Source organism: Podarcis tiliguerta (genome assembly GCF_965153285.1).
Source record: "Podarcis tiliguerta genome assembly, chromosome: 5".
NCBI classification, from domain to species: Eukaryota; Metazoa; Chordata; class Lepidosauria; order Squamata; family Lacertidae; genus Podarcis; species Podarcis tiliguerta.
In genome coordinates, this window is record NC_139538.1 from 27,369,232 (window position 1) to 27,386,251 (window position 17,020).

The 17,020-nt window shown below is 41.3% G+C and overlaps 1 protein-coding gene across 2 annotated transcripts; it reads right to left on the reverse strand.

Annotated features, from left to right (window-relative positions):
• Positions 1-729: 729 nt before the first annotated feature.
• LOC310678648 (uncharacterized protein) lies at positions 730-15,058 on the reverse strand. 2 transcript variants are annotated; one of them, XM_083442905.1, is made up of 11 exons: positions 14,924-15,058; positions 9,675-9,888; positions 8,176-8,328; positions 6,720-6,868; positions 5,674-5,814; positions 5,261-5,385; positions 3,610-3,720; positions 3,241-3,373; positions 3,033-3,139; positions 2,274-2,380; positions 730-934 (listed from the first exon to the last, which is right to left on the reverse strand). In XM_083442905.1, the coding sequence occupies exons 2-11, from the start codon at positions 9,843-9,845 to the stop codon at positions 923-925; spliced, it is 1,209 nt and encodes a 402-aa protein (XP_083299031.1). In that variant the 5' UTR covers positions 9,846-9,888; positions 14,924-15,058; the 3' UTR covers positions 730-922. The 2 variants fall into 2 exon arrangements, with proteins under 2 accessions (XP_083299031.1, XP_083299032.1); XM_083442906.1 differs by lacking the exon at positions 5,674-5,814.
• Positions 15,059-17,020: the final 1,962 nt, after the last annotated feature.

Here is a 17,020-nt window from a genome sequence, read left to right on the forward strand (position 1 = left end):
TGTATGGACGTATGAGGTCCATAAATTACCATATAGCATATATTCAACAAAAAAACAAAACCAGCTGGATATATAAAGGGCAGCATTACCTTCAGTAGCTTAGGGCTTCATCAAACCTAAATCTGGCCCTGAGCTGCTCATATATATGTATGGAAAAAGAGGGTGCATCCTTTTATCAGGAGACCAGAGTGTATGTTGCCAAGTTTATTTACTCTGTGTAATGCATTTATAGCCCTTTTTCTCCAAGGAGCTAAAGGTGGCGGACAAGGTGGTTATCCCCCATCTCATTTAATCCCAACAACAACCCGCTGAGATAGGTTAGACTGAGAGGCAGTGACTGGCCCAAGGTCATCCCCAGTCAAGATGTGAACCCTAGTCTCTCAAGGCCCTAGTCCAACACACTAACCACTTAAGTGGCTGCTCATGTGTACAATGCCAGTAAAGCAGGAGGTTATGTTTTGCTTTGAGACCAAGGACAGGAAACATCCTTTTCAAAATTCTGCCATAATTTGTTATATGCACCTATGAAAGCCTGATTTTCACTTGGAATAATTCACCTTTTTCACAGCTGTTGCGCACTAGGTCAACATTTTCATTGAGCTATCCCATCATGACCCCAATATCTGAACTTACTCATTTATAGTTGATCTGTGATTGACATACATCTCCAAATAGCAATGAAAATAGAAGAAGAAATGATACAAGTGTTAAGTTGTACTACCAGGAAGGTGTTTTTTTGGCAGTTGCATACTTTTAATCCAATAAAATGGAAGTGGTTGTAAATAGTTATAAAGTACTTTCACAATAAAGTAGTATAAACCGTCTTTGTAGTATTTCAAAGATTAGAACAGCATGTAAATAATTGCTGAAGTATGTTAACCTCTTTGAACCTAATTTCTGCAGGAGGCAAATCCGGACTTCATCACTTGGATTTCTGTAAAATACAAAACAAAACACATCTCAGAAGATTCCAATAAGAAGCAATTGTATGTGGAACAAACGAAAGTAGCTGGATACTAAGTCTAACACACCAATCCAACAAGAGGAAGTGTACACACAAGTCGTCTCTCCTTCCTTGAAGGTTTTTAAGCAGATATTAGATGGCCATCAATCATGTATGATCTCGTTAAGATTCCTGCATTGCAGGGGGTTGAACTAGATGATCCCTGGGATCCCTTTGAACTCTACAGTTCAAAATCTACCATACACTGCCCTGCCTCTGCCCCATCAGGCTTAATGGAGACCAGCTGCCACTACCACACTCAGGTTGTCAGCACTATCATCAGTCATTGTTTCGTTGGAAAAGGGAGGACCAACCTGATCTAGCCATCTACACCCTCTTCCCACCATTTCCACACATCCTTATCTCCTGGATCCAACTTTTTAGCCTGGAGAAATTGTTACATGATGACCACAGTGCAGAAGACAGATCAGGATGGTTGGCTCTCAGTCCAAGACACACTACTCTAGAGGCCCTTGCTGCCTCAATTCTCAAGAGGCAGCCAGGAGAAATGGCGGCAAATGAGAGTTCTGGGAGAGGGGAAGCCAAATGGGAGTTGTTACCAATTAAGCAGATGGAATGAACATTATTCTTGCAACTCTCTTAGATGGCACTATATGGAATGGCCACCAATGGATTATTCCACTCAGTGCAACTCATTACTGTGGAAAGAATTTCAGAAAATAAACATGATATTCTACTAGTTTAACTTTAGTTCTGAGACTTAATACACAGAATTTTGTTCCTTTCCCTTCCTCCCATGGTTTGCAGCTCTCCATCAATTATTTGTTACTTAAGATTGTGGGATCAAGGTCTATCTATACTTTGGGGAAAGACTGCAGTATTTCTATTATGCTGATGACAGTACAGTCCATGAAGGTCTTATTTATCTTCATTTATCATTAGCTCAGTAACCTTTGTTTCTAAGCAAACAGCAGCATCTCAGTGCATCTTTGTATTAACGAAAGAGCTTTATTAGTAGTGTCCTGGCAATGGGGTGCCCTTTCTAAAGAGGCCTGGTGCCTGTGCTACAATTCTTTCAGTGCCAGGCAAAAATATGATTCATGCAAGCATTTTAACTTGTTAGAATGTTAGCTTTTAGGATTTTTATCTGTTGTTTGATTATTGTATTTGTACTGTGAAACCATGGGTTCTGCACCACCCTGAAATCTTCAATAGGACAAATGTGGCATATACATGAAATGGTGTATGTGTGTTAATATGTGTGAATAAATAAATAAATAATGAAATAGGGGGAATCAAATTATTGCACCTTTTTCTTCCTCTTTTTTGCTGTTTTTGAACAATTCTTGAAAATCTCCCTGAAGGTCACTGATGACATCTGGGGTGTTACCTCAATGTTTATGTGTGGCATTTTGTCTATAGAGACAAATAATAATATTCAATCAGTCAGTCAGTATACCATAAACAATCATTTTCCATAAATACTCATAACCATGAAGAACATTTAATAGTAAACAATGAAGACTTGTCTGCACACAAGTTTTCATCCCTGGGTGATGACAGAGCCTGACCGTATGGATCAGGGAAAGCCTACACATAAAGATAAGCCATTACAAATAACTTTCAATTTTTTCTTGGGTTGTCACTATCACAGGGATCAGTATTTGGTTAAATGAGAGAAAGTTCCAAATGGGATAGGTCTGAGCAAAGAAGGTATTATGGTGCAATCCTAGGTATATTTGCTCAGAATAGTTGCACTTGGTTCATTCGGGCTTATTCCAACATCGTTGTGCAGTATCAATACATGTACCTCAGGTTAAGAACTTACGGTAATTCATTCTGCAGGTCTGTTCTTAAGCTGAAACTGTTCTTAACCTGTGGTACCACTTTAGCTAATGGGGCCTCCTGCACTGCCGCTGCTTGATTTCTGTTCTCATTCTGAAGCAGGGTTCTTAACCCAAGACACTATTTCTGGGTTAGCGGAGTTTGTAACCTGAAGCGTCTGTAACCCGAGGTACCACTGTATAAGCTGGCAAATCTAAAGGTTTATTGACTGCAATTATCCCACCTTTCTTTCGGTCCTTAAGAGCTTCCAATATGTTGATTGCACTTTGTTCTCCTATAGCATTGCCATCGATATCAACTTCTACTAGATGGTCAGAGTACCTGATTAGACTATGATAGAAAATATTAACAATGAAAATTGTTTCACAGTTCCACAATACCATAAATGACAGGAGAGTGTGATTCCATGTCCTGTTAATCAGTTGCCTTACCTAGTCAACAGCTGCACAAACTCTCTGAGGTTTTCTTCTGTTTGACGAAACCTTCCATCTATGGCATTATCAGCCAAATGCAGCCTAGCTAACCATGGGCCAGGGTCAGGTTTCTTACTTTTTTTCTTTGAGACTGCAAATCGTAAGCACATAATTATTATTTCTGATACAATGAAGATAGGCAACTTCAGGTTACTCTGCATCCAGTACGGCTAGTTTTTGAAGCTGCATTCACATGACGTAAACTACAATCTGTATCAATTCTGTAGCTTGTTGACAAATTTGTTGTGTTTTTCCTCAAACCAGCTTCAACTAGAAAACTGGATGAAGAGTAAGTGGTAGTGTTAACATTTATCTGTCTTATTTTACCTTTCCGTTTCTTTTTCTTCCTACTATTTTCCATTGTTGTAGGACTATTTGTCTTCGAAGTAGTGTTCAGATTCACAACTTTTGAGTGAAGATCTGCATCTTTGTTGGCTGCTGAAAATGAAAAGGCAGTAAGCTTAAATTTTGTTGTTACGATTTCTCGCAGGCCCTCCTGAAAGATGCTCAGCATCCAAATGAACACAGCTACCCTGCCTGAATTGTGCTCTCTGAGCTTCTGGATGTTGAGTTATATGAGTCAGTTTTAAATACACTTGGAATCAAGCATTGCCACAGTTATGCTGTGGGGTGGGGTAGAGGGGAGATACTTCTATAACTGCTTCGACTGCCCAAATCCAATTAAAGAACTGCTTGAGTTAACTCCAAGCCTATAAACCTGATCTTTCAAAACATCTGCATGACCGCATCATTAGGAATCTCTGATTCATGCAGCAGCCTCCTAACCATCAGCACATTTTGCTATTTGCAGACATCACTATCAAGCACAGGCTGAAGGACTTCGTCCTGTTGCTTCCTGCACTGCTCTTTATATCCGAAATCAAGTCAAACTATACAGAACTGCCCCTTTTCTCCAGTAGCGTTGCAGACAATCATGGGATTGCAACAAAAAGTCTGGTATTTCCACACTTAGGCTCCTCAGCTAGGATGCCTCCTTTGCATGGGCCTTCTCTTTTGTCTTAACTGACCTCTCCCGGAGCCAGTTCCACTGGCTGCTGCTTGTGGGTTTGCTTTGTAGCTCTGCAGCTTTGCCTCCATTTTCAGTAAATCCATGATGTTCCCTTTCTCTTTGTTATATACTAAGCTTCGATCCTAGAACAATAGGCAAGTAGGATCCTAGAATGCAACAACTGATTGGCCTGCAGGAAAAGACCAATCAGGCTCCAGGAGGGAAGCAGAACCAGCCAATCAGACGGGACTCATTGTGTAAATAATGTATATAAAAGCCTGAGGTTTGGGGGGCAACTCATTCACTGTTTTACAAGCTTCAATAAAGAGCATGAACTCACTACAGGACTCCGAGTATATTTCACTCTTATTTTTAAAACTAAAACAATGGGAGGTTCTTGTAGAGTTTTCACCATCCATTCATTCCCTGTCAAAGCCAGACACCTGAGAGATGTGCAAAACATCAGGCAGAACATGAGGCTGTGCTTTGATGCTGCACACAGTTCTGGACACAAACCTCAAGAACCACCAAAGATTTGCTTCCATATATACTTTATATGCATTGCTCTCCAAAGTCTAAGTAGATCCTTGAAACAATGGAAACTGATTGAAGATGAGTGAAAGCTGTCCATATTTCCTTTTTTGAAACTGTCAGTTTCTATTCCTCCTGTTTGTTCTTTTCATTATTTTTCATATAGACGTGTCTTAAAAACAGCCCAAGAAAATGCATGGCCATAATGAACTTTGTCCTGTTTGTATTGTTTTTAGTGGAGATTTGCCTAGAGCTGAAATATGTAAATGCTTGAGTTGTTTTAAAAATGGCAAATCATACCATTTAATTTTAACATTTAGAAGGTTGCAATCCTATACACACACTTATGTGTAAGTCCCATAGAAGTCAATGGAACGTACTATGTTACAGGATTGCAATGCAAGTTGCATGAGTGAATTGCCCCAAAGGCAATCCTACCTTCAAGGCTGAGTTGAGCATTTGCTTTCTTTACTTGTCCAATGCTTTCTTCAAACTCTGCTATTGGTCTGAGGAGTTCTATGGCCCCCAAACACTGCAAGTGATTACCATTCAGGAACAAGTTGCTGCAATAAACAATTTTAAATGATTTCACAGACAATGGTTAAAAAGAATATTAAGTATTATTTCAACATTTTTTCTTGTTTTTAGAAGCAGATTTTCCCCCATTACAGAAATTTTAAACAAAACAGAAAACAATTATTTAGTCTATTTACAAGATATATAGCAATCAAAAATGTTAAAGCAGTAACATCAATGCAAACAACAAAAACAGCACAAGCAGAATAAAAACACTCTAAAACAGTTCAAACCCAGCTCCAAATCAATCAATCAATCAATCAATCAAAACATACCAAATGGCAGTTTGGACTACAAGAGTTGCTAATGTTAATCCACTTTTGGGCCCTAAATCACAGTAGCAGAGGCTCAGAGTTAAAAGCTTTCTATTCCCATCTAATCCATCAGTAAGTCTATTGACACAGTTATCACCACATCTGTAAAGAAAATAATAAATTAGGTAGACAACAGTTTAAAAGAAGGCTGTTTACTCCTACCTTAAACATATAGTTATTCAACCAGTATTCTAGTATTGCACATAGGTTTGATTCTAATTGAAGCAAGTCATTTAGACACATTCCTGGAAAGACTTAAACTGAAAAAATAAGGGAACAATACACAAAAAGCTGGCATAAAGTAAGCTTGGTATAAATTAAATTGGTGTGAAGTACAACAGATCCAAAAGAGCAGGGCTACTGCTGGCTGAGCCAATATAAGTCCAGTAGAGGGAAAACAAACCTTTAAAATAGTGTTTGAGTTACACCATCCTTTTTGCAATCTTAACTTATGCTGGGTCACCAGGTCACATGACAGAGCTAAATGGGCTTAGGATCCAGCATAAATCCACCCTCTCTGGTCCCATCCCTGCCATGTCCCCAGAAAGCCCCTTTTCCCTAGGTTTAAGACAAATTAGATGGACTTGGTTCAACCAGCTGGTCCTTGACAGTACATTTTGACTGAATTGACTGAATTCAACAACCTGGTTGTATTAACAGAAGCCAGACTCCCATTAGTGCAATGGGGCTCCTTCCAACCAGCTTACCTCCATGCCTCCCCCAAATCTGCTTTGGAGGTTTGGGAGATACCATAGAGTAAGTTGTCCTGCCAGACTTAGCTATGTCCACTTCCCTTCACCTGGGGAAGAACTAGGTAAGAGCTTGTTCTCTTCCAGTCTACCTGAGTTCAGCGTGTGAAGAGGTTTGAGCTGGTTGCTCCAGCTCAACCACATGGATATCACAAGCCACTCTTGAGTTCCGATACCAATAATCTAGGAACTCCTACATGGCTTCCACAGCTCCTCTTTTCTTTGGGGTGAAGAAGTGAAACTAATAGTTTTTCTTACTTGGAATAATCCAGAACAAGAGAACTCAGACGGCTGTAAGGCAGAGCCATTCCAAGTCTCTCCATGCTCCAAAGGTCTAATACATGATGAGTTATTTCTAATTTGGAAAAGGGGTAGATGGTACGTCCATCCAGTTCTAGCAAGATTGCCTAAAACACAAATAAGAAGAACAAAAATCCAGATTTATCCAAACGATTAACGCTTCTAATTTGAATTCTTTGCGTGCTTTGAAAGTGTTCCTACTTAGCTTAGCCCTGCCACACTAAAAGCATAACATTCAATATTCCTGGACACCATAGTTTTGTATTTAACTACATGGTATGAATACGATTTGATGTCATATTTTTCACCCTGATGTACATTCATTCTACCTTTCTCCAGTGCTAAAAATGTTAACATACACTCTCTCTACAGTTTACAAATAGCTACCGTGGAATAACAGTTATTTCTCCACTTGTACTTCCCTAGATGGTGGCCAACACTCTAGTCAGGGAAGAGGATTAGACTGACGAGTCAGATGGCTATATATCAGGCCTGTCCAACAGCTCAAAAACTTTGGCTCCCCCCAAAAAGCTCAACTACTCTGGTCAATCCTCCAATGACAACGGGTAGATCACTGCCAGTTTTTTTATGCTGTGAGTAGATCTCAGTCTCTTTGGAGTTGGATGGGCCTGCTATGGATCATCTGTCATGGCCATCTGTCATGGATGCTTTAGCTGAGATTCCTGCATTGCAGAGGGTTGGACCAGATGACCCTTAGGTCCCTTCCAACTCTACAATTCTATGATTCTATGATCTGTGACACATTGAGGTCCCATGCTTGGTAGGAAGCAGATGTGCATACTCACAGGTGTCTGGTTGAGTCATCAAATTTGCCAGCAACACTGTCCTCTAGACCCACTCCAACCTACTCACACTTGCATATTGGGCCAAGGGCTAGAAAAATGGCATTGGTTTCTCTGGGGTCCAAAAAACACTGTTCAAGTGCCTTTGTTCCTTGCAAATTTCTTTAATTTAGCTGCTTCCAGGTCCAGAGCTAGCAACAAGTGAACTCTTGTCAGCTTGATGGTGAATAAGTTCAGCAACAGCAAATGGTTCCCCACTTAAAAGATCATCCCAAGTGTAAGATGGAATATGGCATCCATAAAAAGGGCTTGGGCATTCTGGAGAACTACATTTCCCAAGGTCCCTGGCACCTGGGTTACAGGTGTTGCAGCCTTCAAGCAAGGCTTTTTGTGGTTGTAGCCAGTGGCAGGTACTGTATGCTTTGTGGGAAGAGAAGGGAGAAGCTGCGATGGCAGGGACTCTGAGTCTCATTTCTCCCACCCTCAATAATACACTGGCTCTCTCCTACAATGACTGTGAGAAGCTGATGTCCAGACTGTATTTATTTTATTTTTTGAGTTGGTTGTGAAAGTCTCAGGTTCCTTTACCAATGGCTTGTGTTCAAACTTACAAGGTTTGCAATATCTTGAGGATATAGGTTAATTCCACAGATACAGAGCTCCTTCCCTCGCCGATATCGTTCATCTCGGATAGTCCTCAGTAAAGGAGTGAGATAAACTGGATGCACATTTCTTGATAAGCTCTCTACATTTGTAAGCACAAACTAGAGAAGAAAAAGAAAAGCTTGATAACAATCCTGCCACTAAAACTTTACTGATTCCTTTTATTTTTTTCCTCTTCCCTCAATTTCCTCAACAGAACGTCCAGCATTAATATAAATAGTAGAGGTAACAGAGGGCATCCCTGCCTTGTGCCCTTCATAATCTCAATGTTTTCTGTAACAATACTGTTAATTATCAACCTTGCCTTTTGTTTAAAGTAAATAGCTTCTATTCTATATCATTATGGAATGGGATGTCCCTGTTTTCATCGAGAAATGTTGGAGGGTACATCTTTGGCATTGGCATCATGTAATATATAATTACTCACACTGCACTAGTGTGTCTTTGGTGCTCTTTCATAATAAAGGAGCCATCAGATGTTCATTTTGCATGGTTTAATTTAATGGACTTTTAAGCAAATTGCAGGGACGCAGGTGGCGCTGTGGTCTAAACCACAGAGCCTAGGGCTTGCCGATCAGAAGGTTGGCAGTTTGAATCCCCGCAATGGGGGTGAGCTCCCATTGTTCAGTCCCAGCTCCTGCCCACCTAGCAGTTCAAAAGCATGTCAAGTGCAAGTAGATAAATACTATTTTTCGCTCTATAAGACTCACCAGACCATAAGATGCACCTAGGTTTTGGAGGAGGAAAACAAGAAAAAAAATATTCTGAATCCCAGAAGCCAGATCCCTCTCGCTGTTCTGGCTTCTGGGATAGCCACGCGCAGCCTCTTTAGGGCAGCGGGATGAAGGCTCCCCCTGCCCTGAAGAGGCTTCGCACAGCGAAGCTAGAACAGCGAGAGGGAGCGCTGCGCAGTGATCCCTCTCACTGTTCTGGCTTCTGGGATAGCTGGCAGCCTGCATTCGCTCCATAAGACGCACACACATTTCCCCTTACTTTTTAGGAGGGAAAAAGTGCATCTTATAGAGCGACAAATATGGTAGGTACCGCTCCAGCAGGAAGGTAAACGGCATTTCCGTGCGCTGTTCTGATTCGCCAGAAGCGGCTTAGTCATGCTGGCCACATGACCCGGAAGCTGTCTGCAGACAAACGCCAGCTCCCTCAGCCTATAAAGGAGCCCACAACCCCATAATTGTTCACGACTGGACCTAACGGTAAGGGGTACCTTTACCTTAGCAAATTGCAAATATACAAAGAGAGAAGATAACTTCTGGTTAACCTACCTCAGGAGAGAGGGCAATAGAGTTGCTAATCAGCTAGAACCATGCTTCCCTCTAAAGGAATAATTTGTTGTTGTTGATTAAAAAATACAGTTGGGGTATAATCCCCAACATCATTTGGTTCTAGTTCACAAAGGCACGTCAATTCTTTATTTATAATCCATTCTTACCTTAGTAATGAACGTATCATTTGTTACACATTGCTGTAAATCCTGTTTGATAGTTGGACTGACACAACTTTGGGATGCCGTGCAATGCTTTTCATAAGTTTGCAGGAACTTTTCAAGGATATTCATAGCTAAGCCGGCTTTAGGTTTTGGTTTGCCTTTTAGCTTTGGCATGACTTCTTTCCTTGATTTTGTCAGTTGCCACAGAATGTGGACTCTGAAAAAAGAATAGTAGGTTTGAGGAGCAAAGGCAAGAGGTTGTAACTTGCAGGCCTTCCTTAAAGAAATCCATTGTTCTTAAATAGATTAGGCTTCTATACCAAAATCAGGGAAAGGAGCTAGATTCAAGAAAAAAATAACAAGTCATCTGTCCTGGTATGAGGCTGTGTACACATTTGATATAAATTATATATGTGTGTACTGCAAAAGTTTGTTTTAGGCTATCATGTGATTGATCTCCATACTAGTGATCTGATGAAGCAGATTTTTGAGTCCCCCATAGTCTAATTCGAAGCTGTAGGTGCTAATCCTAAATCTTTGGGTTTTATCCCTCTATGGGGATGTATGGAGAGCTCCTCTGTCAATGTAGTCCCTTTGCCATCCAAGCTAGTGTTCAAAATTCTCCAGTGTGTCTAGTCCTTTCAAGGTGTTCCACCCCTTGCCCACCAATAGGAATAAAGGATGCAGATGATCCACCTCATGGTGTGATGGGTGCCTTGACCAATAGGAGTGGGGCACACCTCTGACATCGAAGAGGGTTCCCACACAGCAAACACCCCAAAACTTTTACACAGATATAATAGTAGGAAGCAATAGCTTTCATAAACAGATCATGTGTTATTGCTGAATTCACACATATTCTTTTGTTGGAGGAAATAATAATTTAATCAAACTGTGTTTTGATTATTCTGTTTTCTTTTGAGTCTATGGCCTAGCTAAGCTAAAAGGGCCTGTACCTGTCTTTTACAGTACAGAACTAGCTGCTTTTAGGTACTGTACATAGTGAATGTGTGTTCCAGAACAATGAAAGAATAAACTGTTAGAATCTATGGTGGGCATTGTATGCATGAAAAGAGAATCAGCTAGACATGGCAGTTGTGATTAATCTTGAATTGTTTTGTAGACTGATGAAAGAGGACATTGGAAGACATTTAATGTACAGGAAAATTAGTCAAAGTCTTAATAAAGAAAGGCACTTGAAAATGATTATATGTAATCACATGATATTATGATGAGGGCTGATCTGAAGAGCCAAATGATTTTGATTGTTTCAGGATGATGGCATTGGCTTGGAACTATTAAAATTGGTGTGATCCATTGATCAGTGAAATTAAATGACGTGTGTAGTCTGGAAGTGTATAAAAAACATTGCGTCAGATGTGGTTCTTTGCAGCCTTCTCCTTATTTTTGAGGCTGTCCCTGTGTACATTTGTATTTCAATAAAGGCCTATCTTTTCACTTGGAGCCTGCATCCTTTTCCTTTGGGTTTATGTGAGGGTAACCTCCAGTCTGGGAACCCCCCTTTAAATTTATCCAACACATTAAATTCCCAAACTCAGCTTACTGCACACAGAAAACTGAAGCAACCCACAAGCGTTTCAGCTGCCATTTGGATTTATTAGCACAATACACCAACCAGGCAGATTTATTCTATACAGCAGCACTGGTTGTCATAGCAATACCAGCCTTGAATCCAAACAGTCTGTGAGTAGGATGTTAGGACTACTGTAACTGCTTCTGTCAACAGACCAGAGCACATAATTCTGCTACACAGAACAAGCTCTGCTTGCCTTTGTGAACAATGGACCAAACAAAGGAGCCCCAATCACAACCCAATACAGAGTTAAGTGTGCTTAAGGCCACTGAAATCAATGGTGCAAGGCTGAAATTACATGCTGAATTACGGTAAGTTACATGCATCTCCCCGTGGTTTTTTTCTCTTCCCTACTGCATACTCATACACAGCTGAGAAGGCTGCAGTCTTCAACATAAGACTGGGGTGGGGGTAAATGGTTGATTAAAACTTTCAACTCAGGCCACTTACCCATTCAAAATCTCCCCTTAAGCTGATTTTTATTGTATGTAGGGTGATTTCGAGTAGGGGCTTGATTTTGAGCAGGGAGAGGGAAATGTTGGAGGCGAAATGATAGCAAAATCCCTGTTTCATCCTTTCAATGCTCATATTTTGCCCTGACTCCATCCACTTGGTGGAGAGAGAGATGAACATTGGGAAGAGCTACGTGGCTGTGACTTGTACATACAGTGGTACCTCGGGTTACATGCACTTCAGGTTACATATGCTTCAGGTTACAGACTCCGCTAACCAAGAAATAGTGCTTCAGGTTAAGAACTTTGTTTCAGGATGAGAACAGAAATCGTGCTCCGGCGGCGCGGCAGCAGAAGGAGGACCCATTAGCGAAAGTGGTGCTTCAGGTTAAGAACAGTTTCAGGTTAAGTACGGACCTCTGGAACGAATGAAGTACTTAACCCGAGGTACCACTGTATACTTCTCTGCATGGTGCTGGACACTTGGTTTTTAGTATTTGAGTGTTTGACTGGCAGTATCAGTTTGCTAATTCATTTTTTTTGCAAAGCTTTTTATGCATCTTGGTCATAAATTCAACTTCATTACATAAGAAAACATGGGAAGCCAGTTGTTAACATAGTGCTATGAGTTGGGGGGGAGGGGAATGGCAGTATGCTGAGACCGTTCTGATTCATGGATCCAGCAAGGATTCAAATGGTTGAAACAGCCAGACAGTGTTGTTGGCATCCACCTGTCTTGAGAGGCAATGGAGTGCACCTCTGGGGATGAAGTCAAACTGCTGCGTTACTGGCACTGAAGTGACCTCCCTGGGATGCAAGCCTGGGCAGTGTGTATGGAGTCCCTGGGCTGCCTAAATGACAAGACACACACGCCACTCAGCCTTGCTGATGTGGTCCAAAAGAAAGCAGAGCAATATGTTTGGCACCAGTTTAGCTGCAGGAGTTGCTGGAAGGAGGCGTACAAGGCACCACCCCACTTTGTGTAGGATTTACGCCTTAACCTTTCCTTCTCTTGAAGATATCCTGCAAAGCAGCAGCAGAGGTTTAGGATCAGGGTTTTCCTTCTCCTAGATGGGCTACCTTCCCAGGTTGACGAGCAAACCTCTTGATAATGGCCCTCTATAATAATAATAAATAATAATAATAATAATAATAATAATAATAATAATAATAATAATAAATTTTATTTATACCCCGCCCTCCCAGCCAAGACCGGGCTCAGGGCGGCTGACACCAGGTATAAAAACAATTGATTGAAATACAACTTAAAAACAAGATTAAAATACAACATTAAAATATGAAAATACAGCCTCATTTCAGTAGGAACTCAAATCAAAAACTTTTTGGGGGATGAAAACATCAAGTCTTCACCAAGGCCAACTATCACGACTGGGCCTATGTGGGCCAGAAAAAAGCCAGGCAAGTCCCCAAATAGGAGTTCCATCACATAAGGAGAAAGGGAAAAGGAAAGAGGGGGAGGGGGAGGGGGAGGGGATCTAAATATATAACAAAAGAAGTGCCTCTGTGCCAGACAGCAAATAGGTTGGACAACCTCCTCAACTTGCTGGCAGTTAGAAAAAAGACACAACCCAGAGGTGAGTTGTGTTTGTGTGTGTGTGTGTGTGTGTGTGTGTGTGTGTGTAAGTTAGAAGTGGAAGGGAGAGACATGCCTGATTTCTGCTTGCATCCAAGGCTGTGGCTATGAGTGAAGAAGACCCTCTTGGGGTGTTAATGCTGTGAACCCATTCATTGTGGGCTCAGGTTGTATATATGTGTAAATAAACCATATATCATAGAGATAATGCAGTCTCTGCTGGCCTTCATTCCAAAGGAAACATGAACCCTCGATAAGAGCCTGCGACTCCTGGATTCTCGCACCACTTGGAGATAGGGATGGTGTGCAACAATATGAAGAGCCCTGCATCTTCACAAGCTCACAAGCAGGATCTGAGGGGAAAAACCCCATTTGTGATTCCCAGAAACTGGTGCACAGCCTCTGACAGTAGAGGCAGAACAGAACCTTAGTAGCCACAGAGCCTTAGTAGAACAGAGCCTTAGTCTTATCCCCATAATTTTATAAAGGTAAAGGTACCCCTGCCCGTACGGGCTAGTCGTGTCCGACTCTAGGGTTGTGTGCCCATCTCACTTAAGAGGCTGGGGGCCAGCGCTGTCCGGAGACACTTCCGGGTCACGTGGCCAGCGTGACGAAGCTGCTCTGGCGAGCCTGCACCAGCGCAGCACACGGAAACGCCGTTTACCTTCCCGCTAGAAAGCGGTCCCTATTTATCTGCTTGCACTTAGGTGTGCTTTCGAACTGCTAGGTGGGCAGGAGCTGGGACCGAAAGACGGGAGCTCACCCCGCCGCGGGGATTCGAACCACCGACCAAGTCCTAGGCACTGAGGTTTTACCCACAGCGCCACCTGCGTCCCTCATAATTTTATAGATCTGACCAAACCTCTGTTTTTCAAAGTCACAATAGACTGGAACTCTATAAAACTCTAGTAAAAGCAGCTGCTGGAAGACTCTAGTGGCTGATTTAATGGAAGATAAAATACACTAAGCAAACCATGGAAATGGGCTCTCTCTCTAAAACGCCTGATAAAATCAGCTATAAGAATTGCATATTCACATGTTCTAAAGCACAGAGACATTTCTAACTCATTATTAATTTGTGTCACTAACTCTGTAATGTGTGTGCCCAAGATTTACTGTTGAAATAATAAATCACTGAAAAGCCCTAAATTGGGACAGGGAGAAGACACACACACATACAGACCATCTTCCTTATATTTGCCCCTCGGGCTTTATTCATCATCACTGCTACATGACATAAGGCATGCAAACCATTTCAGCTCCTAGGACCTGCTGCTTGGGTACCATGGCTGGCCAGGACTTGCACTCGATAACTTTCTAAGATTGCTGGGGCACAACTCTAGTTCTGCCATGAGGGAAGTAGGGTTCCTGCTCTTGGGTCCAGACAGCTATACTGCACACAGGCAGCTCAGGAATGGGCACAAAATTGCTCCAGTCCTTATTTAGCTATTGGAATGGCCATTATCCCAGGAGAATATGGAAGCCATAGCATCTGACAATAAGTGCACTGGCAGGGTTTTATTTTTGGTTGGATTCTGCAGGTCAGTCCCCAGAAGGAAGATAGGGTCAGCTTGGCTTAGTTTGCCCAGTTGCAGGAAGGAATTGTACTTACCCACTTTGGTAAACACACCAAATATTGCAAAGGAGTTGAAGTCTGGCAATTTGTAGGCTTTGTTAATTCTCAGAAGAGTGGGTACAGTGCCCCTCCCACCCATCCCGTTTACCCTTTGGAATTTTTCTCTGAATTTCTCCTGCGCTTCCTACAACTGGAGTGTTTTCAGGTCACCTAGCAACCTTGTGACATGACTGAGGAACAGAGAAAGCTTGTTTTATTTAAAGAGCCAGGATTATCCTGCATTTCAGCTCATATAACCCTTATTCTTGTCTGTTTAATCAGGGATGTCTTAATAACAGAAGAAAGTGAGATGAGATTGAGAGTGTGCAGAGAAAGGAGAGGATTTATAATTTTACATGAATAATTTTTATTATTATTTTGTACCTTTTTTTTAACCCTGATCTTGCAGAACACTAAAAAAATACAATTAACTGAAATACCATCAGGTTACATTCACAACCAAATTGTCTCCCTTGTGCCTTAGTTTATGTGCCCTAGCTAAACTATCAAATTATACAGAAGTATGTATTTGAAAGATGTGTGTTAACATTGAACATTGAAGACTACATTTGTAAATCTCAATTTCTTTATTTGTATGTGTAAAAATCAATTTTTACAGGAAAACATTCCTCATAACCAATTATAATAATTAGCATGCAGAAGAAAATTAACCTCACTGACAACCCAACATCAGTTACAGCTTGATATTGTATTGATGATTTGCTGTCTGTCTGTTTGAAGTAAACATTACACAGACCCAGTCTGTTGGAGATGAGGAAACCTCATTTTCTGATGTCCAGCCAAACTCAATCTGGCAATTATATGTAATAAGGAAGGATACCTGAATATTTGATAGTGACAGTATTGTCACATCAGAATATAATAAAGCATCGGGTGATATCCAAGCCACAAATATCTAGACTGTTTCCCAAAACTTTTGAATTTAGCTGCATAATCACAACATAGTGCCTTAATCTCCTAGGTAATCTTATGATGTGGTGATTGCATCTCCTTAGACATCTACTGTTATCAGTTGTATATATCATATGCAATTTCCATGATGATACGTGTCATTATATTTCTTAATTCCACCTTCTCATATATGGTAGCCATGTTGGCCCATAATAAATTATTTTATACACCCCCCACCCCCATTAGGGCAGTATATATCCTAGACCAACCAACATCTTACAAAAGAGTGTGCATTTTTTTTTTTAGTTCTCCAGTGCTTTCCCCCCTAAGGGTAAGCAAGGGTACATAGTACTGGCACCTTCTCTCCCCCCATGTTAAAAGCGTAGCACTTACTGTAACAACTTCACACTGAATACCAGCACAGGTTTTTCCTTAAAAAAAAAAAAAAAAGAGCACTGACCAGAACTCTTCATTAGATGAACTGGCAAAGAAAACAAAGGATGTGGAAGGAAAATGTCTGATGCTTGAGCCAAGGATAGACCTTGCATTTACTGAGTCTTAAGATGCAATGTGGAAGGGGACTGGGCAGGATTCAACATCGGGTGGGTAGACTTCACTTTCCTCCCCCTCTCCCCCGCCTCCCATGTACCACCAAAATCTGCTTCAGAGGATCCCTCAACCCTTTGGAATAGATTTTGAGGACATGCATGAGGGTGGAGGTGAGGAAGGTGAAGTCCAATTGCAAAAGCCAGTACTGCTGATGCATGGGCTGTGTTGGATGCAACCCATTCCAAAGCGGCCATTAGGTGAAGTAACTCACTTTGACTCCTACTTTTTAATTTTATTTTTTAAAAAACCTACCTCGCTGCCTGAAATTAACCTTCAGATTTGTTTATTTTAAAACCCTGCCTGTATTTCTACCTACTAAGAAACTGATATGTTTTGTCCAAGGACGGAGACCCATCTGGGTAACAGCTAGATTCTATATTTTCTAATGTTCTTATAAACCATTGTATATGCTGCTGCTTCCCAGAAGATACTCACCTGCCAGAGCCTCATTTGAACATCTTCTACCTCACCCCACACTCTACCATCAAATTTGTTCACTCTCTATCTAGACTGACAAAATGTTCTGGAGAACATGAAAATATGCACACGCTTTTGCAATACTTCAGTTTGCCT